Raw genomic sequence first — 26,392 nt, 5'->3', positions numbered from 1 at the left:
AAGCAACACTTTCGTACAGTGCCAGTGACTGGAAGGCTTGTCTGACCTTCAATCACATTAGCTTGTTTCCCTTTCCTCAACAGCCTCCCGCTGGCTATCTTATTCCACAGTAAATCTCCTCACTCAGCACAGAGAGAATGAAATCGTGGGAAGATGTCAGCACACAGAGTTTATGATATCAGGCAAACTCCAAGGAGAGAAAATAAAGCTTTTACACACTAAGGTTAGAAAATAGGAATTATTACACATTAAGAGGAGCACACAAATACTAATTAATATATCAAAGTGCATTTTTAATGTTTTATAATCATAGTAAATGTACCAGTACATGCATAATTTAAAACTTTCTAAAACAAACTAACATAAATTCAATTTCTAGCGGAGCATAAATACCATACATCACAATTCTGAGTATTTTATTCACCTATTTACACCTATTTCAAAAAATAACAAATATGAATCTGATACAGCTAATGTTCCCAACAAAGAAAAAAGCACTTGTAATAATTCTTAAACTTTCCTGAAAGAAATATTTTCTGTCTTGCAGGCAGCTCCGAATTGAAAAAAAAAAAAAACGTAAGTTCATCTCACAAAACTCAACACTACAATTCATACACTGACACAACACACAAGAGTTTAATTGCAGTAATTACCCACCCTAATTTAGAGCAACGACTGTGACTGTTGACATGGTGTGTGGGTGTCTTGGCATGTAGCATAATCATCACGGATACACCTAACACATACACTTTTACATGCAATCATCTTCTCACAGGCAAGTTTAATAAAGGCATTCTTATGTGAATGCACATAGACGTGTTCATGTTCCAAATGCATGTGTTTATTTACGTGTGACTTCTGTACATACATGGCTTTGTCAGCAGCCCACACAATCCTTTAAATACCGGCACATCAAGTTTAGCCTACTTTCACACAGAGTTCTGAACTGCAGGCGCAACCTTTTGTGTGTGACTGTGCATGAGATGGAATGTCGAGATACATCAAAATATGTGTGTGTATATATATATATATATATATATATATATATATATATATATATATATAAATATAAGTCCTCGGGTCTTGTGTGTGGTTGAAGAAAAGGCATGCCCTTTTATGGGGTCACACATATTTTATTGATTTATCAACAGTAATTGTCAAGTGGGCAGCAAGTTCTGTCCAGTTGGGCATCTGTGTTCATGTGTATTAAATAAGTGTACACTGGGGACAGTGAGTGCATGAGAATTCAAAAGGAGGGAAGGGTTAGGGTTAGAAAAAGGAGGGGGAAGGAGATCTTATACCACATCTTCAATCATTTTCTCTGCGAATGTCATGAATGTTGGTTGTCAAAAACAAAGCTTATTTTGTAGCCTCTAAAACAGATGGATTGCTGCAAGGAACACATTGTGTGAATCTGCAGGAATCAAAAAACATTGCTCTTAAGTGCTCAAGACCAACCCTGCATGCATGCAAAAAGAAAAAAGGAAGGAGATTTAACTTCTGACCCTATTTTATTCCACATGATTGTTTTTTAAACAAATTTTATCTCAAGCAAAAAACAGACAATGTCCTTTAAAGTTGGCAAGCTATGTGTCGATCATAATATTCTCTTAGAAAGGCTGGAACATGCTGTAGGGATCAAGGAAACAGCGCTAGGCTGGTTTAAATCTTATTTGTCTGACAGATTCTAGTTTGTTCATGTAAATGATAAATCATCTTTCCCTCCTAGATGATGCCACTAAAGGAGCCACAACCATCAATGTTTTACTTTTCTTTCCCATAGAAAGTACTCCTGGATCAGTGCTTCTGTGTTCTTTTCGTGTCTCTGCTCTGTTCTCTCTAACCCCCAGTCGGTCGTGGCAGATGGCCGCTCACACTGAGCCTGATTCTGCTGTAGGTTTCTTCCTGTTAAAAGGGAGTTTTTCTCTCCACTGTCGCTACATGCATGCTCAGTATGAGGGATTGCTGCAAAGTCAATGCAAGTGACTGTCCACTGTCTCTACATGCTCATCCGGGAGGAGTGAATGCTACAAGTCACAGACTTGATGCAATCTGCTGGGTTTCCTTAGATAGACAACGTTTTCAACTAATTTGAATAATAAACTGAATTTGACTGCACTGTTTGATAGTTAGGATTAATTTGAACATATGTACCTGGTTTGACTTTTATCCAGTAAATGTTATGGCGAAACCTCAAAACCTCCACTCTGAAAGATGGTGGTTGTCATGTTTCAACATGTTGCCAGTGAGACTGATTGGAGGTGTTATCAGGTTACTTTTCTGTCATAACTGAGAACAGTATTTCCTTGAAGACATACTGAAAATGAGCAACTTATTTTTTCTCATCGTCTAAGGTGAAATCCAGCATTAGAAAATTCTGCAAACATGAAGGAGGCTTTGTGCCTTGGCTATCCCATAATACCGGACAGGCAAAGTACCAGCATGATCTTCCAAGAACAATGACAGCTGTTTTCTAAAAATGCAAGTTAAACATAAGGAATGCATATGAAACAAATAATCATGCATATATTATTAACCAATAAACTGAACAAAGTACATCAAAGACAAATCTAATGGGTTAGACATAGAGGTAACATCACATCTGGCTAACCAGATGATACACGATATTGGGTTAACAAGAACTAGCTGAGACAAGAAAATATGTCTGGGAAAACAATCCAAATAAATGTTTTTGTTTCAGAAATATCATAGTTTTCATGCTTGATGCAGACAAAAAGAACTGACAATGCTCTTGTCTGTTTCACAAAGAGAATGAAGGCTTCCTAAATCTAAAACTGTGTTTCAAAGCATCTCTGTTCAGTGTGTGAGTATCCAGCTGAGGCGTGAACAGCTTATTTTAGATTTTAAACTAGAGATGCACAACTTCAAAATGTCCTAGAAATTAAGACATCCCTTAATAGTTTAGTACCAATACGAAGCTCCAAAGCAGATACTATTCATAAGCATTATCTGCATCGGTAGCAAACAATGGTTGGCAGTTGCAGCATTCTTACAGTGCTTGCCACCTGCTCATCTTACCTGTCACTTTGTTATCATTTCTTTTTAAACCTAAAACCCTGCGACAAAAAATATTTAAAAAAGGTGGGGACGGGGCATCGTGTAGAGCAGTCGCACCAAATGCTGAGGCTACAGTCCTCAATGCAGCTGTCCAGGGTTCCCGGCCCGGGGTCATTTACTGCATGTCGTCCCCTTCACTCTCTGCCCTACTTCCTGTCCAACTAGTAATGAAAAAAGCCACTAGTACTTTTAAAACTTCTGCCTCTTAAACAAATTTAGGGGATTTCAAGGAGACATCTTCTGATCCAGGGCCCATAGTAATAACCAAACAACAACTAGATAACGCTTAGTGAGACAGACTTCATTACGATGGGAAACAATGTTGTGTTTTTTTTAACATGAGATTTCATTTTACACAGCTACTTAGTAGTTATTTGTACAATCGTCTTTTTTTTCTACAGGAAAGTGTGTTGATGAGTGAATTTCCTTCAAGAAAAACATGCAAACTTTGTTATGAGTTGTAGAGTGAATAAAACAAGGGCTTACCCACTCTCTTAAGAGCTGGCCCAGTGTAAGCCTATCAAGATAATGAACTTGTACCATACGTCATTAAAAGCACATGAAATGAAGCTGAGAAGAAGACAGCAGGCTGGTGGGACGATTGGATTACCGAGAATGTGAGGGAAGAGAGATTTAAAGGAAGCTACAAGGGTAGATCTAATTTCTGTATGGTTCAGAGACCCCAGAAACTCCACAGTGCTTGGGGCATGAGAGACACACGCATGCACACACACACATCCCAAAACTGAGATTATATATGGAAATGAGTTCCTATTAAAAAGTCATTGAAGTGGTAATGGTTCATATCGCCTGTCAAGAAGTCAAGGCAGTGGACACACTGCAACAAGACTAAAATTCACACACATCCACACACATATAGCACTACAGTTGTGTTATTAATCAGACATAATAGGGTTTAACTCCATTCAATTCCAGGCTGTTGACCTCATTTTTTTGAGAGTTGTTTGTGTGAACGTGTGTGCCCACGCAGGCAGTAATTTGATAAATAATAATATGTCTGGTCAGTATTTATGCTAATATATTTATGAGTCACTAGCAGGCATCATGTTTGTGTTTGTAAATTCATTTAGGCAGGGTGTGCGGGGTGTATCTGTGTGTTCGTTTGGAATTAGTTAAACTGGCAAAGCCTGGACGAGCCATGCTCTCAGACTTGTGGATGTGCAAGTGTTAATTAAGTTAATGTTATTTATTATAAAGACAAGCATGCATTAATAAAGTACTATGCCATAAAACATTATCTGATTATGTAAATGTTAGCATTTGTTATGTAGACATATGGGACATCTTCCTCTATTGAGACTTTGGAAAACTGACTGTAGTTTGTTTACTGAATGAAACAGTAGAGGCAGAGATAGGCCATAAGGCAGGGCTACTGATCCCAATCTGCTGCACATTAATTAAAGCTTCATTATTCAAATACCATAATTGATCACTAGATACTAAGAGGCCGTAAACTACCCCATACGTATTAACCAACATTGTGTATTTTAGATCCGATTATGAAACATTTTATATCAAATACAAAATTAATAAAACAAATATCCAGTATGTAGGTAAATAGAGATTACTAGTTGTATTTACACCATTGGGACAAAATTACTGTTGAATTTGTTATAAAAATATTATTTGCAATAATCCATGTTTTCTTGCTTGTTTTCGAGGCTTGCAGCGCTGTGACTTTAAGCATTGAAGGACTGTCAGCATTGAGATTCCATCCCACTGGTTGAACATATCTCTGGCATGCAAAGTGAGAATTTGTGACTCTTCAAAAAAACAAAACAAAAAAATCAAGAAAATATTTTAATTCAAAATCTCCTTTGCAAATATTAAAGTTGCAAATGAACATGATGATAACATATTGGCAATGTATCGTTCAGCGCTAGTCAACATGGTTGGTGCTGGTTGTAGTTGTGATGATTGTTCCTTTGAACTAGTTGGGTCAGATAACGTTTCTCAATAGAGGAAGTGGTTTGGATCCTCAGACCAATTGTAGACCACCTAGAAATTCTTGATAGCAATATGAAAACATCATTCTGAACCTTTGTAGCCTGTAGTCCATCTAATTCAAGGAAGAACACAAGAAACACATTTATTGTCATTCTTCAGTTTTGCTTCAGCACATTTTACCAGTGAGTGCTCCCTAAAGTAATGCAAAAAGCAGGTTTCCTATCATGTTCTATAAATGTTGTTCAGTGTGTAAACATGTCTACATCCTAATCAAGATTTTCTGACTCCAGAAAAGTAATTTTCTCAAGAGGATTTATAGAATCTTTTATATTGTTTAAAAAATTATCCACATGTCTATCTGAACAAAGATAATCTGTGCTACCAGGCAAGATGCTCAATACAATAAATATGTATGCCACCGTGTTGGAAGAGATTATTGTGCAGGTGAAATAAATTGTTACGGTGGCGGCTGTTTGTGCCTAGAAAGGAAAATGTGGGAAGTTTCAAGTTAAATACTGTTTCTAATGGCGGCAATATGGAACCAGCTGGACAGTTTATCACCAGATAATTAATACTTAGGCTAATCAACTACAGTAACGTGCTCATTATTCCATCACTCTATGCAGAGCCTTTGCATTTAAGTCCAATCCAGGAACAAAACCATTATAACATTTGCCCTGTTTCTGTTTCTCTTATCAGACCAACTGCTCTGATATTTTGCCTATATTGCTTTTAGTTTTGGCGTGTCCCTTGTTCTTTTAATTGTCTGTTTTATGCTTTTCATTTGAGAACTGCCTTTATTTGCCTCCATTCTGTGCAGCTCCAGTTGTATATTCATGCCAATCTTTTTATAAATATATAACAGCACACCTGACAAAACACTTGAAAAACAGTTTTAAAAACAGTGTCAATTTATTCCATGATTAGTCGGTTACTGTAGCTGAATAGATAACTAAAGGTAAAATGGAAAACTGTAACAAGAGGCAAGTGGGGAAAAGGAGAGAGACAGAGAGATGAATGCTGCAGACAAGTCCCAACATGTCTCAAACATGGTTAATGTGGAAGCCATACAGCATAACTGTCCTTTCTTCCTTGCTCAGTCTCTGTTTGTCACCACATTTCAATATGGTTTCTATACCTCTCAAATTATCCATTTATAACTGAAGGTACACATTAAAATAGAGTGTGGATTTTGAATGTGCTCCTTAAAAATCGTATTTATTACTAAGCTTCCGTCATACATCTGTTGTAACTCTATTCTACAAAATGCTCTCTCATAAACTTAATCTGATTCTGTTTAGCATTTATTGAGCTATTGAAATGTTTGGCTTACATATTAGCACATCTGCTCTGATGGTGGGGTTTCAGAATGAATTGGAAATCCTAAGCAAACACCCAGAATATTAACTTTCAAGTAAAGATGGCAAGATTTCTAAAACACAACATTGTCCCAAACCGGGTACAGACTTCTACAAAGGGACATGTTGCAATACATCTTATATGAATAGAGCAATAATAAATCCCGGGGTATTGTCTACGTATATATTTTTTGTCTGTGGAGACATTTTATAATAACTTTTTGGTCAAATGTTTATCGTGTTGTGTAAAAATAAGAAATACTACAGCCAAGTGTAAGCTGGAATGTTCAAACAGACCTTTTTATTGTGTTCAGATTACGTCTAAATATACTTTTCTCAGACCAGTTATAATAGTTAAATATTTTAACAGAAATTTTACAACTAGTATATATTTTATACTTTATTAAGGATAGTAATGAAAATTGTTACTGCTGCACTGTGGATCAACACAGACAAAGAAAATGTTTGTATAGTATATAACAGAGTCTGTAAAACCAGTATAAAAATAAAAAAGAAATGCAACAGCATCAAGCCTTTTTACACCAAAAGCGTATAAAATAATGACGAGGAATAACTTTGGTGTAGTAAACCCAAATGAGAAAAGAAGAATGGCTCTTTGTTGCTTTCATTGAAATAATGTCCAAAATATAACTGTCTAATACTGGGGCTGATAAAAAGAAAGGTCATTTATCAAGGAACAATGTCAGGCACAACCTAAAGCATTAATAAGTAGGTTGAGTTAAAACAATTAGAGGAAACATTAACTCACTGATTAACTATACATTCAAGCATTTGTAGAACATTTCTCTGAGGTCTTGGTGCGTGGTTGCACTTAATTGTGTATGCGTGTGTGCATCAGCTGTCTCCCCTGTAGCCTTTACATGTCACCCAACACTAGGGGCTTGTAGCTGTGGCCATGGGTGGTCCAAAACTTGAGAACTGCTTCCTGCAGGGGGTGTGAAGAGACCCCCTGATGGTATCAAAATATATACCACAGTGGGATGAAAGACACACAAATGTATGCCTAAATACCACAGAGAGCTGCAAATCGCACCAAAAGGATGTGAGTGTTTTGCACTTCAGCTAAGATGGCAGTTCCTTTTTTGCTTTTGGGTCACAGGGTTAGAAAAAGCCCAAGTTTATTTTTATATTCTTAAATAGACTCCCACTCCCTTCAGCAGTCTTTCCAAAACGCTGAATTTTGAATGTCTGCTGGTTAGCTACCATTTTAGTATGAGGACTGTTTACAATTAACTTATTAAAACGAGCAATTTAAATCTAAAATAAATAATATGCACACTTAGAGTTGGCCATATTATTATTATTACAGTGGTAACATTGGTTCAGATTGGTAGATGTGAAAATTAATCAGGTAACTATAACCTGAAAAAAATATGTAAATATAGTCAAATTGCCTCAATTCACTTCAAGTTTTCACCCTAACAAAAATTTAAAGGCTTGCTTATCAAATCTGCCTTTTAGCATCGGCTGATATTTGGCCTATTTATAAAATGTGTAATTATTTATCTATCTGCAATCACATATGACCATAGTGGTTTTGCGTCAAACAGAAGATAAAACTAAGTCCCAACATGTCTCAAACATGGTTAATGTGGAAGCCATACAGCATAACTGTCCTTTCTTCCTTGCTCAGTCTCTGTTTGTCACCACATTTCAATATGGTTTCTATACCTCTCAAATTATCCATTTATAACTGAAGGTACACATTAAAATAGAGTGTGGATTTTGAATGTGCTCCTTAAAAATCGTATTTATTACTAAGCTTCCGTCATACATCTGTTGTAACTCTATTCTACTAAATGCTCTCTCATAAACTTAATCTGATGCTGTTTAGCATTTATTGAGCTATTGAAATGTTTGGCTTACATATTAGCACATCTGCTCTGATGGTGGGGTTTCAGAATGAATTGGAAATCCTAAGCAAACACCCAGAATATTAACTTTCAAGTAAAGATGGCAAGATTTCTAAAACACAACATTGTCCCAAACCGGGTACAGACTTCTACAAAGGGACATGTTGCAATACATCTTATATGAATAGAGCAATAATAAATCCCGGGATATTGTCTACGTATATATTTGTTGTCTGCGGAGACATTTTATAATAACTTTTTGGTCAAATGTTTATCGTGTTGTGTAAAAATAAGAAATACTACAGCCAAGTGTAAGCTGGAATGTTCAAACAGACCTTTTTATTGTGTAAAAAAAGAACATAAAACTAAGTGAAGCTGGACGAACTGATTGGATCCACAACTGAGCAAACATTTTATTGATTTTGTGAAGACTGTTTTTTTTGGAAGAAATCTTTCAACTCAACTCTGTGGTCTGGATCAGGATCAGCATGAAAACTGATATAAAGGGACACTTTGCTTATGCAGATCACTTTAAAAACTTCCATCATAAAGTTATATGCCAACACATCTTTGGATTTAATTAAGATTTATTCTATCAGAGCACAACAATTTTCTCCTCATTTTCTTTCCGGCACTTTTTAGTCTTTCTTGTCAGCGTTTCATTAGACTCCATTTGATTTATCTTTCTTTTACAGGTAATGAGGTGTGTTGATCACAGCATTGATATTAGGTTCAAGTCAATTACAGGTAGACACACTATTTAATTGTGATGTGTGGGTTATGCTGGTGTACATATCAGTGTTTGCATATGGCTTCAACAAAGTAGGTGGTCAATACTTTCGAAACCAGAAAGCAGAGGATATTTGTTCACTTTTTTAAATTGACTTTCCAACTATTAGAGAGATCAAATTAAAATAGACTTTAAATCCAATGTGGATATAAAATGGAGGTAATATATGTCATTTAGCAATTCACACAGAGTTAATAGACAGTTAATCATCTAGTTATGTTTAGATATGGAAGGGAAACTAAAATAAACTGCCTATTTTCGCCACATAGACGATAATGTCTAAAGAAGACTAAGAAAAATCAAAAAGAGCTAATTATCAATATTCAGAAATTATTATTGAACTAAAAATATATACACTAATGATTAAATAGCTAAAATAAACAAACAAAACAAGCAAGGACAGACAACCTTAATAAATCTAAAACTAACTGCTGACTAAAGTGGGGAATGAACAATTCAAGCTTTGAGAGAAAAGTAATTAAAATTAATGATTTATCAAAAATGTTTCTCATAAGTCTGAAGAAAAGGAAATTTGTGGATCAGTTCTTTGTTGCAAAAGGTTTTAAGAGAAGAAACTAAAAAAGAAAAAACTCAAAGTCTTGGAACCACCTGTACCCATCTATTTTCAGCACCGGACAAACCCTGATAATGCAGGAAGGGAGAGCCTTACTTCAGTCCGGCATAGGCTGTTGACATAGGCTTAAAGAACAGATTGGATCATTGACAGCTTGTACTCCGACCAAACATATAGTTTGGTTGAGTAACTGGTTTGTAACTGGTAACATAATTTACTGCTCATATTTTGAGACCTTGGGATGCAACCTGTGTGGAACAAGAAGTTAGTTTGACTTTGAATTCTGAATAGACCTGGAGAAAAGCAGATCTTGTAGCTGAAAGGTCAAATCTGAGTTAATAGCGAATTTGTAATAACACAATGAATACCTGACAGGACAATCAATACTATTTTAGCTTCTTACTCATTCAAATAAACTAGTCTGTCTCTTTACCTCCTTTCATAAGAAACGAAATGAGTCAGGCCCAAGAAGCCGTCTAGCTGCATTAGAGTGACCCGAGTGAGACCCCAGGCCACATGGAGGGGTGGATGTTAACCAATGCATATTTTGCCTTTAAGCCTCCAAGAAGACAGTGAGAGAGGATGCGCTCATAATATCCAACACCACTGCTTCCACTCGTTGCCAGCTTCATTTGAGCAGGATGCTCAAGTGGGTCACTTGTTAAAGGCTAAGATGGCCAGACTGTGCTACAACAATGTCCACATCAGATAAAAGAGTTAAGTAGGAGTGCACTTAACACAGAGATTTGTGACAATGTTGAAAAGTAATGATTTAAACGAATCACGCAATGGCCAAAGCTTTCAGTTGAAACTAAGGGGACTTCCATGTTGGCATATATTTAACTTATTGAACAAATTAAACCACAGACCCCTTTAATAGAAGTGCTAAAGAACACAATTAAAAGAAGTGACTCTTTAGCAGACCCTCCCTCGGTAGTAAAGTGTTTTTTTGGTGGAGACAAGATCTTTCAAGAAATCTGCCAAATGAACAAGAAAAAATAATCAGATGTTTGCTTGTTTTCTATCACTTGACTTGTAGAGATACAATAATTTGAAAACTGGATGTGTTAATTTCAATGACAGAGGCCCAGGAAGTCACATTATATCTTGTGTTTCACGAATAGTGGTCATACCAGTACAAAATGGATTAATCTTACTCTTTCCCCCTACTCCCTCTCCAGGTAGATATTAAAGCCTACAAATAGCATAATTTGAGTAGCTTGTTTTTGTTGTTTGCTGCTTTTTTGCTCCTGTGTGTGTGTTTACTGTAACATATCTCAGTTTGGGTTAACAAATGTATAGTTTTCACAGGCTTTACTGCTTAGGACCTGATTCACAACATATAACATAGTAGCATCGCTCTTTTAAAAGGAGAATTGTGGCATGCAGCTGAGTGCTACAAGCATTTATTCTGATAAATCACTGCAATGTATAAATCTAAAGAAAACTGCAGATTAAGAGTTATGTATCCGAGTAAAAGGCTCTTTACAGTAGACTAATGTAGTAAAGTAAGAATGAGTCATTCATCTATTTGTTATGCACTATTTTGCATTTGCGACATTTCTTGGAGAAATATTTCTCAAGAAATGTTTTTAAATTTGTCAGTTTCATATACTGTCAAGAATTGGTTACTACATGATAGAACAGCAGTGTGCTGAACAGCTAAAGAAGGGGGAACACACACAAACAGAAACACACTTTAGGAGAAGGAAATAAAACCCAAATGTGAGTCAGAGGATTTCCAGCAGTTAAACATTTTACCAGGCACAAGAGGACTCCCAGACAATAACAAGGCCAGGAAGCCAAGCACATGGCTCAAGCATTAATTTAAGTCTTTTACTGCCACCTATTGATTGAGAGGGGAACAGCTCGCCCTTCCCCCACAACATGTTGCATAGAAGAAAAACACTGTAAAACACACCACTCTTTCAGTGAGAAAAGAGGGGGAAAAATCGAGTAGGGAGAATATCAGGTGGATAAAAGATTTCAGAAAAATAAGTAATTAGAGCAGTGAAATAATCTTTACCAGGGTGAAAAATAAAATTTTTTTAAACACCCCCTAAGAAACAACCTGATACTATTTTCCTGTGTTATTAGAAACATAATCTTAGCTCATTTACAGGTGCTTACATTTCTTTAATTGTATTTCTTCTAGCTTTTCCTTTTAGAAAGCATTTAATGTCTAAAACAAAAACCACAGTGACTAAAAAGCCCAAAGATTTAACAGAATGCACTTGTCTCATAATGTAGTAAAGAAATGTAGAGTTGCAGATTTCGTTCGAATTACACATAGTAACACAGCAACATTGCAGAGAGGCACACGCGTTAGCCCTTACAACTGTAAACACCAGTGAAGCCCAGGTGTAACACAATATGGAGTATTTAGTAGCACAATGCATTTCAGTGGAAATACAGTAGGAGAGTAAACTAAAGTGACTGTTAGGGTTTGTAAACTATTCTGATGTGGCAAAGTGGAACAGCGAGAGGAGGGGTGTGGACAAGTTCACAGAGGACAGAGCAGATGGTGTCTGCTGGACTTACACAATCACACACACACAAACACACACTAGTGCACACAGACACACAACACACTGGTGACATAATAGCAGCATGCCAGGTGTGTGGTTGGTGGCTTGCAGTCTGGCATTGACTGGGAGTTGTCCGTGTCTCTCTGTATATGTGCTCTCTTTGTATGGAAGGGGCCCCCTATTCACTGCTCTCGGTTGCCAGCTTGGCACTAAATCACAGGAGGAGACGGTACACACACCCGCGCCTACACGCAAACACACCCGCATGGACACACACCACCCTCTGCTGTCTTTTTGTCCAGTTCGGGGAGAGAATTAAAAGAGGTCGAACAAGAATATAGAGGCAGAGGCACAAATGAAGGACAGCAGCAGTTTAGCTGAACTTTAGGGGTAAACTAGAAAAAATTATATATTTAAATGGTACAAGAACTGAGACAAGAAAATAACAGTCCCCCTCTCCTCTTTATAGTCCCAGTGGCTTTCAACTTGTCAAACCAAGAATAAACAGACAGACGCACACGAACACACAAAGAGCCTCATGTCCATGCATAATGAGTTGTGGTAGAGGTGAGGCTGCAGCTGGGTTACACAAACGTTGCCTGAAGAGACAGCCTCGGGAAGTATTCATTGTGTGTGTTGGAGAGTGTGGGTGTGTGTGAACACAAATACCACAAAAAAAAATATGATCCACGGGCTCTTTTTCCCCCAATTTTGAGATAAAAAAACTGATTTTTCTTCATATTATTTCAGTTAATTTTGATGACTATGGTTTATAGCCAATAAAAACACAAAATTCAGCATTTTAATATTACAGAAGACGAATAAAAAAATATAACAGAAATTCTGTGTTTTTACTTACACTATCATGAGGAAAACTGCTGCTTGAAAAGGCAGAGAGTCACTGACAACTACCATAAGAAGGGTACGTCTCAAATGGGTACTGTTAAAAAGCGCTGGCTGTTCACACAGTGCTGTATCCAAGCATATTAATGGAAGGTTAAGTGGAAGGAAAAAATGTGCAGAAGCAATAGGGACAGCTATGTTGATGAGAGGATTGTGAAGCAAAGTCCATTTAACACTTTAAGGGAGAGTCCAAGGCAGGGACAGCAGCGGGACTCAGAGGTTTAAGACACACCACACAAAGAAAAGTACAGGACATGGGCTACACCTGTCACAAAACTTGCGTTAAACTACTTATGAACCAGAGATATCAGAAGAGTTGTACCTGGGCTAAAAAGGAAAAAAAAAGGAATGGACTGTTGCTCAGGCATCTTTTCAGATACGAGTACAGAATCAAAGTTGTTTGAGATCAAGCATGACGCTTTCCCAGTCAGTGATGATTTGTTCCCATGCTTCCCTAGCTGACAAGTTTTGTGAAGATGCCGATTCTCTTTTCCACCAAGACTTTACACCCACACTGCCAAAAGGACCAATAGCTGCTTTAATGATCATGGCACCACTTGATTGATGTGCTTGATTGGCCAACAAAACTGACCCAAATCCAATAGACACCCATGAGGTATTGTCAGGAGGAGAAAGAGAGATGACATCGATGCAAACGAGCTGAAAGCCCATATTACACCTTGGCAGAACCACAGGATAATTGTCTCCATGCCACACAACACTGATGCAGTAATTCATGCTAACAGAGCCCTGACTATTGAGTGCATATACTGTGCAGTACGCCCACATTTCCATGATAATTATTTTGTTAGTGGTATTTTGTAATTTTTAACATTTCTGAGAAACTGAATTTTGGGTTTTCATTAGATGTAAGCCATGATGATCAAAGTTAACAGAAACACTTGAAATATTATTATGTGTAATAAATGTACAAAACAAGCGCCACTTCCTGGATTGAATTACTGAAATAAATAGGTTACCTTTGTCAGCTCTAATTTACTGAGATGCTTCGGTATTATTAGATGGACTCAAAAGGTGTAATTACAATCAAACGCACCAGCTTTTTTCCTAATATTAGTTCTCTAATACGTTTAATATTAAAATAGATCAGAATATATAATTTATTATTAGGTCTAAGAGAGACTGAAAACATATCCCCACATCGACACATGATTAGTGCATAGTTTCACACTGAAATGCATGTAGTGTACAGCAAAAGAACATGCCTTATTGCTAAAGCCTTGACCAGCTTACATAACACTGCACATGAAGTTTATGAACCCTAGTGTTCATGTTTTTATGGCTTATTGCAAGTAGGTTTTGGGGTTTTTTTGGGCCAAATACATAGTTGGGGAAAAAAACATTTAGTGCAACTGACACTGATATACATCTGTTGAAATGTTTCAGAGCTCTGCGCATATACGATTTGTTATTGATGCATAGTGCTTTGTTACAGAAGTGGTGACATAATGTATGGCTGAACTCTGGCACACTCTGTGTTGCTGTAGTCTGGGTTATATCTCAGTTGTAGCACACATGGGGAAAACCTCTGTCTGTGCGAAAAACATCAGCGAGTTATTGGCCTGGAAGCGATTCAGAAAATCCATTTTAGCTTCTCAGAGAGCTCTTACAGAGGATAATGAATTTGACTGCCTTCATACAGGAAATTTGTACTCGTTCTTGCATCCTCAGCACTTTTCCACTACTTTTCAATAAATGGCACTCCGGTGACAAAACTGTGATCAATGCTCCCATCTATATTTTAATCTCTTGGTAGTTCTCCCTTTGGTTTGAGTTTTCTTTTCAATCTCTGCACTCTGCAAGATGCTGTTATAATACTAACAGCTTCTGAACGTCTGCACAATCACATCTACTTTGACCCAGTGATTCTGTCAAATGTGTTTCCTGCATGACCAAAGTCTTTTCTCCAACCTTTTCTGTTCTGAGGTGATGACCAGACATCCCCTGCAAGGTTCAATGACCCTTCATGTAATCTGATTCAAGGTGTAATTCAAAGGCACTAAACTAGATCTTGCAACCTGAAAGATCCACTCAGCCATACAGGATCATGTCCGGCGAACTTTGGCAGCCTCATCTGGCATAAGTGTAGCAGCAGAGGCAAACAGGACCTGACACCTGTCACAGATGTTGGACCTACCCAACGAGCTCACCCATATATCCGTCTATCTATCTGTAGCTATCTGTCATATGTCATCCAGCTGGAACCCAGAAACTAAGCGGTGTCATTTCTGTTAATATCTGTGTTTAACACTGATGCTAGCAGTCATGTGGAAATGAGAAAAAAAAGTAGATGATGTCTGTTAACATTAGTGGGTATTTTTGCCTCCAGTGTATCAAGTCATCAGAAAAAGGGAACTTGTAATATGGGAAGTAATACACTAACTCCTAAAATCTGATTATACTCTTTAAGCACAGCAAACAATTTGTGGGTTTTCATTATGCAAGCCTCCAGCTTCAGCTTCAGTCCAAAACGTAAGTTGCGTCATGATTGCTGCAATGCGTGTCACGCTAATCTACTGTGTCATGTGGGAATGATCCCTGTGTGCCTGTGTCTAGGAAGCGTCACATCCTGTTTTAGACAGGACCATTTCTAACACACCCTAGTGACAGTTTAAAATGACAAGGCGTCAGCAACAGTGAGGAGTTTGAGGACCGCAACACAAATAGAGCTTTTTTCTCTCTAGCCAGTCCAGGCACCTTACCCTATCTGTTTGGCTCTGTTATTTCTCAGAGTAGGCCAATAATGTTTACTTGACAGGCTACCTACAGCTATCATATTAAAGCTATTTAAGCAAGTAGCTGACCTGAGTTCTAACTTTAATATGAGAATTAAGCACATATTGTAAACAAAAAATATTGCAAACAGAGTTGTTGGCCCTAAAAAACAATGGAAATTAGAGCTTTCCCCTATCATACAATCCACAATAACACCGGTGTAAATTGTCACATGTTAAAAAAAAAGTGACTTTGTAATATGAACCTCACAACACAATTAATGTGGCCCAGAGTACACAAAATTCCTGGTTACAGTTTTCTCTAGGTAGTGGTGGTAATACATCTTTCACTTGATTTACCTGCTTTTAAAACTCCATAACAACAATATCTCTCGCCATTTTCACATCAACCCACATAGGAGAACACTCAGTGTAAAAAACGTTGCAAACAGGAATTCTCTCATGCTTTGAACAGCAGATTTTCAGCTCAAATCCAAAGCTCATAGAAAGGAGCCAGTGAGGGTAAGAGCAGGTAGTTAGCCTCTGTATGCTACTTTACTGATGTGAGACTGGTTCTATACAAGAGAATAGATAGCTAACGAAGCATAGTATCCCATAAAACAAGCACAAATGTGTTTCATCATTTGACGACAAAAAATACAGAGGAGTAAAACGAGGGATCAGAAAGAGGTGAACAGACTTAAAGAGGAGATCGATACTGGTGTGTGTGCAGTCTAAAGGTAAACAAATGACTGCAGCAATCAATTATGCTGAGGCAACAAATTCAATATAAACATATCCAACAAATTAAAAAGGCACAGTAAACTCTGAACTATGACCAGAAAACAGCAAAAAGTGACAGTTTTGTGGCCCAGTCCCTTTGCAGGTAAATCACCTTTGGAAAAGAGATGTCAATCTCAATGGGTGTTGTCCTGGTTAAATAAAAGTCAATAATAAGAATGATAACAATAAAACTTTGAATGACATGAAAATCTGCCATTTTAGGGAAATTAAATAGATTTTAAAAGGTCTGCTTGCATTGTGGCTTTTTGCATAGAAAGATATCATACTATTGGAGAATGACTGTACAGCATCACCTTACACATTTTGCACTCTAGCATACAGTTTTATCACCACATAGGCCAGTTTACCATGGATTGATTTTGGACATGACCAAAAAAACTTTACTGCATGAGCGTCACAGCTCGAACAAAATATGTCTACCACTCTAGTGGGACATAGCTACAGAATCAATATAACTGCAACTGCAAATATGGTAGCCCCATAGACCTCATAGAAACATCCCATAACACTATGCTATGCAGACCCTTCACTTATCTCACGCATGATGGACACCTAAAACTGACGGGTTCGCTTACATCCAGATTAATTCGGCTAATAATCATTTACCATGAGGACGCCCTCATTATTTCTTATTTTATATCCCTATACACATGCAAAAAATCTTGTGAAAAAACACCCCAAAACCATTAATACTAAATATAAAAAACCCTAGAATTTAAAGGGGGAGTACTTTCTTTTTAGCTTGACTATGTTATCCTTATACTTAGGATTCGGTTAATATAAACATGCCTCTGCTATTGCAACATAAATACCAATAATTTGTTGCATTAAATGTTGCTATTGCTTCCACATTTTTTAATATTTCTTTTATATGATTTATTAGAATCCTCCATCTTTTTGGTATATCATTATAATTAGTGCAAATTGTTGCTGAAAGACTGTGAAATAATTTTGAGGCCATAATCACCCACCCCCTAAAGCCAACCTGTCCAGGCTTTTGTCCGCTGGGATGGGCTACAACCTTCTCCTTGACAGCGACAGCAGAACACCATACACAAGGATAAATGAGAGGTCTCACGTTCTTTAGTCACCATGACCAATATCAAAGAAGGGACAAATAGACCAATGAGTAGGTAAAAGTGTAAAATGTGAAAGGTACAAGTAGACAAATGAAGAACTACTTTTAAAGTCAGTGAACTAGAACTATAATTAGTAAGAAAACCTGAGGGAACTAAGAGGATTTCTATCATTTATACGAGAACTTAAGGAGGTTACACCCGCTTCTAGAAGAACACCAAACACCAGGTTTTGCACATTCTTTTTTTGAAACAAATATGCACCTTAAGATGCACCCTTTCCACCTGACACACAGGACAACCCACTCTTTATTTCTCACCATGTGTCACACATAACTCCATATATAAACCTCTCCACTCCTCTCCCAAACAGTCATACACACCCACCAGCTTGTCATTTGCAATGACATTCACAGCCTCCATTACCTGCATACCTTAACAAACCTCTCTGATGTTAAAAATTATACATTCATACATTTGAATAATTCAGATTGCTTTAAAAGCCGCGCACTCACACTCTCCCTTCCTTTTCCAGACGGAATGAAAGCTATTTACCTCAAATCGCATTTGAATAAATCCCATAAATCCTTTCAAAGTTCTCTGAGATAAACCAATCAAATACCTCTAAAGCTGGCAGGTTGGCCAATCAAAATTAGCAATTCATACTTTCAGCGTATTTTTATTCAGAATAGATCAAATAGTAAATCAAATTGCAGAGTCCATTTGTAAGACTCAATTTATTTGAGATAAGAAAAAGGTGGTTAATAGAGTGAGACAGAGAGAATAGGGGAATTGCTACACCACCATAATGTAATTTAAAATCTAACAAAAACATTTCATGCAGAAAGGTGACTTATGATTTCATCTGTTTAAGAAAACAGAAATTATATGTGACAGAATATATATACATCAGATGGTCAAATGGCTAACTATTTCTAAATAAAAAGAATCAAACCTGCTCATCAATAATGCCACTGAGTATGTACTGCTAGGCGTGAGGATGCATGTGTAAGAATATGATTCTTTGTTACATCAATGCTTTTGGGCAATAAAACGTTTTCTGGAAAGCCTGTTTATTTCCCTTTAAATTTTGCCACATTTGTAAGGAAAATGCATTTGTGGGTTGAGCAGCAGAGTTCAGTATGTGGGTTGTGGCTCCAAAAAACTTATCAGATCTTCTCTGCCAACATCAAACAGCTTATTCAGCTATTAACTCTTGTTTGGTGTTGTTTATTGGATTGAATTATTCAAGTTAAAATAAATAAGACATATAGGCTATTCACTATGTATTTCTTTAAAAAAACAGGTGACTCAGTAGTGCGTGTGAGCACCATACAAAAGTAGCTTTTCACAGCCTCATGCAGGTCACACACTGCTGTGGCATGGCAAACCACTCTTCAACCAGCATGTTCTGCAAGTCAGCCAGTGTGGTTGTGTTGGAGATTCTTGCACAAACATCAGGTCCAAACTGATCCCACAAGTGTTCAGTTGGGTTGGCTTCATAACTGCAGGCAAGCCATTTAGTGTTTTCCACTCCCACATTCCGGAGTCTTTAATAAACCCATCCTGTGGGGGCAGTATGGGTATAAACACACACACACACACACATATATACATACACATATACAGGGGTTGGACAATGAAACTGAAACACCTGTCATTTTAGTGTGGGAGGTTTCATGGCTAAATTGGACCAGCCTGGTAGCCAGTCTTCATTGATTGCAGGGTAAGAGCATAGTTTTGCTCAAAATATTGAAATGCACACAACATTATGGGTGACATACCAGAGTTCAAAAGAGGACAAATTGTTGGTGCACGTCTTGCTGGCGCATCTGTGACCAAGACAGCAAGTCTTTGTGATGTATCAAGAGCCACGGTATCCAGGGTAATGTCAGCATACCACCAAGAAGGACAAACCACATCCAACAGGATTAACTGTGGATGCAAGAGGAAGCTGTCTGAAAGGGATGTTCGGGTGCTAACCCGGATTGTATCCAAAAAACATAAAACCACGGCTGCCCAAATCATGGCAGAATTAAATGTGCACCTCAACTCTCCTGTTTCCACCAGAACTGTTCGTCGGGAACTCCACAGGGTCAATATACACGGCCGGGCTGCGATAGCCAAACCTTTGGTCACTCATGCCAATGCCAAACGTCGGTTTCAATGGTGCAAGGAGCGCAAATCTTGGGCTGTGGACAATGTGAAACATGTATTGTTCTCTGATGAGTCCACCTTTACTGTTTTCCCCACATCCGGGAGAGTTACGGTGTGGAGAAGCCCCAAAGAAGCGAACCACCCAGACTGTTGCATGCCCAGAGTGAAGCATGGGGGTGGATCAGTGATGGTTTGGGCTGCCGTATCATGGCATTCCCTTGGCCCAATACGTGTGCTAGATGGGCGCGTCACTGCCAAGGACTACCGAACCATTCTTGACCATGGACCATGTGCATCCAATGGTTCAAACATTGTATCCTGAAGGTGGTGCCGTGTATCAGGATGACAATGCACCAATACACACAGCAAGACTGGTGAAAGATTGGTTTGATGAACATGAAAGTGAAGTTGAACATCTCCCATGGCCTGCACAGTCACCAGATCTAAATATTATTGAGCCACTTTGGGGTGTTTTGGAGGAGCGAGTCAGGAAACGTTTTCCTCCACCAGTATCACGTAGTGACCTGGCCACTATCCTGCAAGAAGAATGTCTTAAAATCCCTCTGACCACTGTGCAGGACTTGTATATGTCATTCCCAAGATGAATTGACGCTGTATTGGAAGCAAAAGGAAGCCCTACACCATACTAATAAATTAATGTGGTCTAAAACCAGGTGTTTCAGTGTCATTGTCCAACCCCTGTATATATATATATATATAAAAATAATTATGCTGTCCTTTCAGGGGAATTGAACGCAACTAAGGTAAAATATATATTAGATAAAAACAAAACCGGACCCGTAGTTTAGGGCAATGATGTCATCATGTCAACATCTCAATTTATTGATGTTGTTGACACCTTGTGGGGAAGTGTGGTAGTAGAACCTACATTTATGTCAAACTTTACCTGCATTTATGTCTGTTTTCCTTAGATGTGTGTCAGTAACAAGTAAGTTGTAATGTTTCGGGGGTTTACTGTAGAAAGATTTTATGTTTTAGTCAGATTGCTGTTATGTGTGCTTACTGTTGCTAATGCCAGAGCTAACTACCACATGAATGAGTATTGTAAACTACAGTGCTGCATATTTACTCAGGATGACTTTTAGTGAGTGTGGTTATGACTCAACTGTGTAGCTCAACTGCTTTGATTCTGATTATTAATATTTCACCTCTAAGTGTGAGGTTTGTTTTTTGTGTTGCACTTATATGTCTCTGTTACAGCACCAATGACAGAGTGAAAATGACAGCCTTCTGCATTCCTAAGGGTTCTGAAACCTAAAACTAGGTTTAACAAATAACATGGTCTTTAATAGACTTTGTTTTTATGCTAGTTTACTTTTTAACTGAGACAACGGTAAGGATAATAATCTTCGATTAATAAATTGGTATGACTTTGTATCCACTTTCTGTTGGATTAAAAACTACCTCTATCGAGTACCCTGTGGCTCTTTTTTATTTTGATCAATGTTACATAAAATTGTCAACTTAAAAACATGACTTTATTTGCTTTAAAGTGCATTGGAAGAAAATTGGATCTGCTAGGACTGGTATTGCATTTGCATCAGTCAGCATTAACGTTAACATTAACTAAGAGTTGGTTAGTTAATGTTAAATTTTTATGTAACAGTTATGAACTACCATTTTTATTGGGGCATTGATTTAGTTTCACTTGGCATTGGTAGGTGTTCCTCCAAAAGAAGCATTACCCATGCACCTGATATGAATCAGAAAAAATGACAAACGATCTTCCCAAAATATCAAAATGTTGGTCTTGTCAAACCTTTCTCAACAAACTGTTTTTTTATGTTGTTTTTTTTCTTAAATGCATCACTTATGTCTAAAAAACACACATCAAGGTCTGGGCAGCTGGTGTGTTTGCCCTTGACTGCCCACCCTGTGGCAGTCTCATGGATGCAGCTGTTTTGAAGGGTTCTGGGGGAGATTTACTAAGAACTGTCCTTGACAAGGGCATCTTCTTTTTAGCTTTCCATTGCCCCTATATATTGTAAGAGCCTCTTCAAAACAAAAGTTGCACTATTTTAAAAAGTCCTTGCTCGTACAAATGTTGCTGCACTGACACAGCAGAATCCTGAAAATGTCCCATAAGAACATGGTGCATACCAAACACTTCTGGGAACTGTTAGAAACCATTTCAGGTGATTACGTCATAAAGCTCATCGAAAGAATGCTAAGAGTATGCTAAGCAGTAATCAAAGCAAAGAGGGACTATTTTGAAAAATATATGCTTTGAGGTACTTCACAATCTTATGTTTGCTACATAATTCTGTTTACTTTTACTTCATAGTTTTGATGTCTTCACTGTGTTTCTACAATATAGAAAGGAATAAAAATAAGGAAAAGCCATTGAATAAAAGGTGTGTCCAAACTTTGACTAGCAGCGTAGATCAAGAATGACCACTGGTAAAAAGCTTTGCATACAATGTCAACGGTTACATTGTTGCTTGGTTGTTTTCAGCAGAATGTCTAAATAGCTTCATGGTGCTTACCAGCAACACAGTTACTCATTATATAAATTATACCTAATTAATCTTCTATTGAGAGCTTATTGAAAAAATCTTGTTTCTACATGTAACACCAAGGTTAAAAATATATTTTTTCTGCACTTTTTAACAAAGAGCTTTTGAGTTATGGATATTTTTTTAGTCCAAGTCATTTCTGTATTTTAGTCAAAAAAACAGCAGAATATGTATGTGTTTGTAAAAGTAGAGAACAATTTTACTTCTCTTTATTTCAAAAGTGCCCATAAAAATTGAAACTTTGTTCTCTCTGATTAAGCTTTTTTTTGGCTAAGGTTACATTTTAAGGTCTACCAGCATTTTAAATTTCTGCACAGAATACAACTTCAACATGCTGATAGAGGTGACCATAGCTTATTGCACATCTGTTAATGGTTATGAACCTACTTAGACCTTGTGTTTAATGGCACTAACATTCTAAAAACGTGTAACATTCCCACCAATATTATTGCCACTATTGTTTCAATCCTCTCAAATGAAGCTAAGGAATTTCATACTAGCACTTCAAGAATATATGCCACAAAATTACTGCATTTCCTAAAACTGATGACACCACTACTCCTGGGTAAAATAGCTTGGCTCCTGGGCTATCAGTGTGTAAACTTGCCCTTGTTTTACCCGCCTGGGGCGCTGAAGGAAGAGTAGCCTGCTGTGCAGTTTGGGATCCTGGTAGTGTGCTCTTAAGAAACAGATGCCAGGGCACAACAGCTGTTCCTCTGGCATAAAACTAGGGCCAAGTGGCAGGAGCCTCTCCCCAAGAACAAAAACATCAACATGTGTTACTAAGATCGAGAGCCTCTCAATAAGACACACAAACATGCAAATATGCTGCAACTGCACAGCAAACCAAGAGCAACACTCATGGGTACATACTGAATTAGAAATTAAACTACCCCACTATACTTTATGCACGAACATAGATACCCATGACATGTACATGTCTACAACATGTTATGTCAATAATTATGGTTTGTGTATTTTCTGCAGGTTTTCTTATTGCCATCTCTTTTAAATGATTTTTAAATTGCCTATTATAAACAGTAGCATTATGGGTAACATGATGGTTGTATGTGTACAGGAATATTAGGATACTCACCCTGGAAAGACTGCCTGGCTCTTTCCACAAGTTCCTCTATGGGATAGCTGGCCAAGTCTCCACGAGCATGTTTCGTCTTGCAGTAGGTACATGCATTCAGACACCTGGACCAACATGGACAGACAGAAAATAGAAAGTGGACTCATCACTACTACTGCTTGGTGCTTAAATTTATTTGCTTCAACTTAAGTATAACAAATATATTCATACAGCTCGCTTTTAAAAGCAAGGTTTTAAAGTGCCTGACATTAAAAAACAATCATTTAACATACAGACAGTATAAAACCTAAGCAAAAAATAAAGTGAAGCAATATAAAACAATGATGATTCATCTTCTGAATACAAATAGTTTAAAACAAAACAATTAACTGCAAATGTTCATGAAAACAAATGGAAACTGTAATAAACAAGTTAACTGAAGAAACAAAACTCTAAATTAAAACAACAGATTTTGATTCAATAGATCAGGTTTACTATACAAGAAAAGTCAAAACTATCCTTTTCCTCCAAAACTCTCACAAAGCTAATTCCAAAAAAACATAGACCGCTGTCTCTTAGACCGAGGGAAGCAGTGAAAGGTCTTGACACAATGCATTGCTTTGTGTTACAAAAATAGAGAAGCTTCATTTAAATTGACCATGAAAAGACGGGAGTTGGAGAATAAAGCAGGAGGAAGAAAACTGAAAAAAAAAAAGAAGTGCTGTCTCAAACCAAGCTGCAGAAGCATGGCAGGGTGAGAAGTCTGGGAGGGGGGAGGTCTCTTTGTTTCAGATTAAGGGGATTTTTCTGTGTGTAGATCACAGCTGAAAAGCAGCAGAATGGCCTCTATCAATATAAACAGCATTTGCAATTATTTCTGACCTCTAATTTGTCACACCAGGATCAAAAATAGGTCATTTTTTGCAACTGCTTATTGTTAAATATAGATGACATTTAATTTCTGATACTATTTCTGGCTTGTTGTTAAAAACGCTTTGGAGAGTGTTGACTCATATCTCATAAGCAAAACAACATAGAAACTCTGGTTTTCTTAAGAATTCCCAGTAGAACAAACTCAAGCTATTAATAAATTACACATGTGTGTCAGTTAACACAACACCATTAATGGAAGCTTTTACAACACATAACAGCTTCACTTGTAGCTTAACACTACATCCTAACAATTTTTTGTTGGATCTGCCTCACCGCTTCAATAAAAACATCCTAATTAATGCAACAATCAGGCTTTCCTTGCGGATACCAATTTCCAGTATTCCTTGAAGTCTGATCAGTCAATTTCAATTTTAACAGTTTTTTTTCCTGAAGACTAAAACAAACACACACACACAAAAAGTGCTGCAGATATAGGTAGTAGTTTAAATTCAGCAATCCAATTTTTGCATTAAAGCAGATGGGTCAGAAGAAGTGGATTAGATCAAAGTACAAGCTGTTGGTCGGTGTGTTTATAGACATGAAATGGTGTAAGTTTTTCATCTTATGAAAAATATCTTTTTGTTTTTGCAGTATTTGATCAACCCATTAGAGTATATCAAAGGAAAATTGGCCAGTTACAAACTCTGGCTAAGTCATCGGTTCATCTATCCTAAACCATTGCACTAAAATAAAAAACCTGTATATTCTGGCATTTCAGACAAAAATTTAATCGCATAACTAGTGGGGATTAACTAATTTTCCTTACACCATTACAACTAAATGCTTTAAAATGACTCAGGAGGAATAGGAAATGAAATATTTGTAGAAAATGTTATTTTACTACTACTTCTTAGTTTAATGCCATAACAAATTCCTACTGAATACCAAGTTTTACCAGAGTCCACAGCTCCTAACCACAAAGTAGATTCATATCTAACACTCTAAGCAATAATGTTGGTCCAAAAGTGATCTAACATTCCTGAAGGTGATTACATAACCAAAAACAATATTATCATCCACTCCCTTATTCTATATTTATGAATAAAAGATATATGCTGCAGGTGTCCATCTACAACATTGTATTTTAGAACCACACTGATAGCAACATTATTAATGTAACAAACACAGAAGAAGATAACATAGCATGGCCGTCCGTCCATCAGTCTCCTTTTAAGTGTATTGCTGAGTCTAGCTGAGGGGAATGAAGACGGTAGCTAGGTCACAAAACCTAGCTGTGGAGAAAACACAGACAGATGGGGTCCTGTGCACAAGCACACACACAACACCGGAGGGTCCATCCATTCTAATGTGATCAGGCCCAGCTGAGTGGATCACACCAACATTAATCTCAAGAGACAGTCAGTGGCTTGGATGTCAGTGTGTGTATTTGCATTAATTATGCGCACGTTTGTTCATATGGATGTGTGAGCACACTGCTGCTAAACATTTGGCCAGTATCACAACAACACATTAGCAGATCTGACTTCTCCATAAGCTTGAACAAGCTACAAAAACTAGTCAACACTGTAAGACTTACTGAGTGAGTGAATCAGCATCAACCTCTCTGACGCAAGCTTGTCGTGTATTGAAGCTGGGCTGCAGAATAGCAGCTTGCAATTAAGGTAATTTTAAATGACTTCTCCAATTTAGAAGAAGCATGAAATTGCAAGGATAGTACAAATTAATCGAAGGCATCAAACAAACAGGTATTCCTCTGATATACCAAACAAACATCGAGAAGATGACATCCAACAGTCAAACTGCCACCTAAGATGCTCTAGATATGGGGCCAATATCAGTATCCGACCTGGAACTGACATCATTCTTGGAATAAATATCAGGCTGAGGTTACCGATCCAAAAGGCCTGGTCCTGTGTCACTTCAGGTCCTATTCTGGTTAATTCTACTATTGATTCTTAAGCTTACAGACAAAAAAAAATGTTCCACATTTGAGTAGCAACTTGTACAGAGAAATCTAATACACCATATATAAGCAACTGAT

At 37.4% G+C, this 26,392-nt stretch overlaps 1 protein-coding gene across 2 annotated transcripts in view; it reads right to left on the bottom strand.

The window, feature by feature from the left end:
- Window positions 1-26,392, bottom strand: part of cdkal1 (CDK5 regulatory subunit associated protein 1-like 1) — a 281,503-nt gene that overhangs the window by 146,119 nt on the left and 108,992 nt on the right. For both annotated transcript variants that reach the window (XM_047361870.1, XM_047361871.1), the window contains exon 8: window positions 23,479-23,582. In XM_047361870.1, coding sequence (XP_047217826.1) covers window positions 23,479-23,582 — 104 coding nt within the window. The remainder of the gene's footprint in view (window positions 1-23,478; window positions 23,583-26,392) is intronic.

The sequence above is a fragment of the Girardinichthys multiradiatus genome, chromosome 3, assembly GCF_021462225.1.
Source record: "Girardinichthys multiradiatus isolate DD_20200921_A chromosome 3, DD_fGirMul_XY1, whole genome shotgun sequence".
Lineage (NCBI taxonomy): Eukaryota > Metazoa > Chordata > Actinopteri > Cyprinodontiformes > Goodeidae > Girardinichthys > Girardinichthys multiradiatus.
The sequence above is the reverse complement of the archived record's forward strand: the minus strand, read 5'-3'. Positions and strand labels throughout refer to the sequence as shown.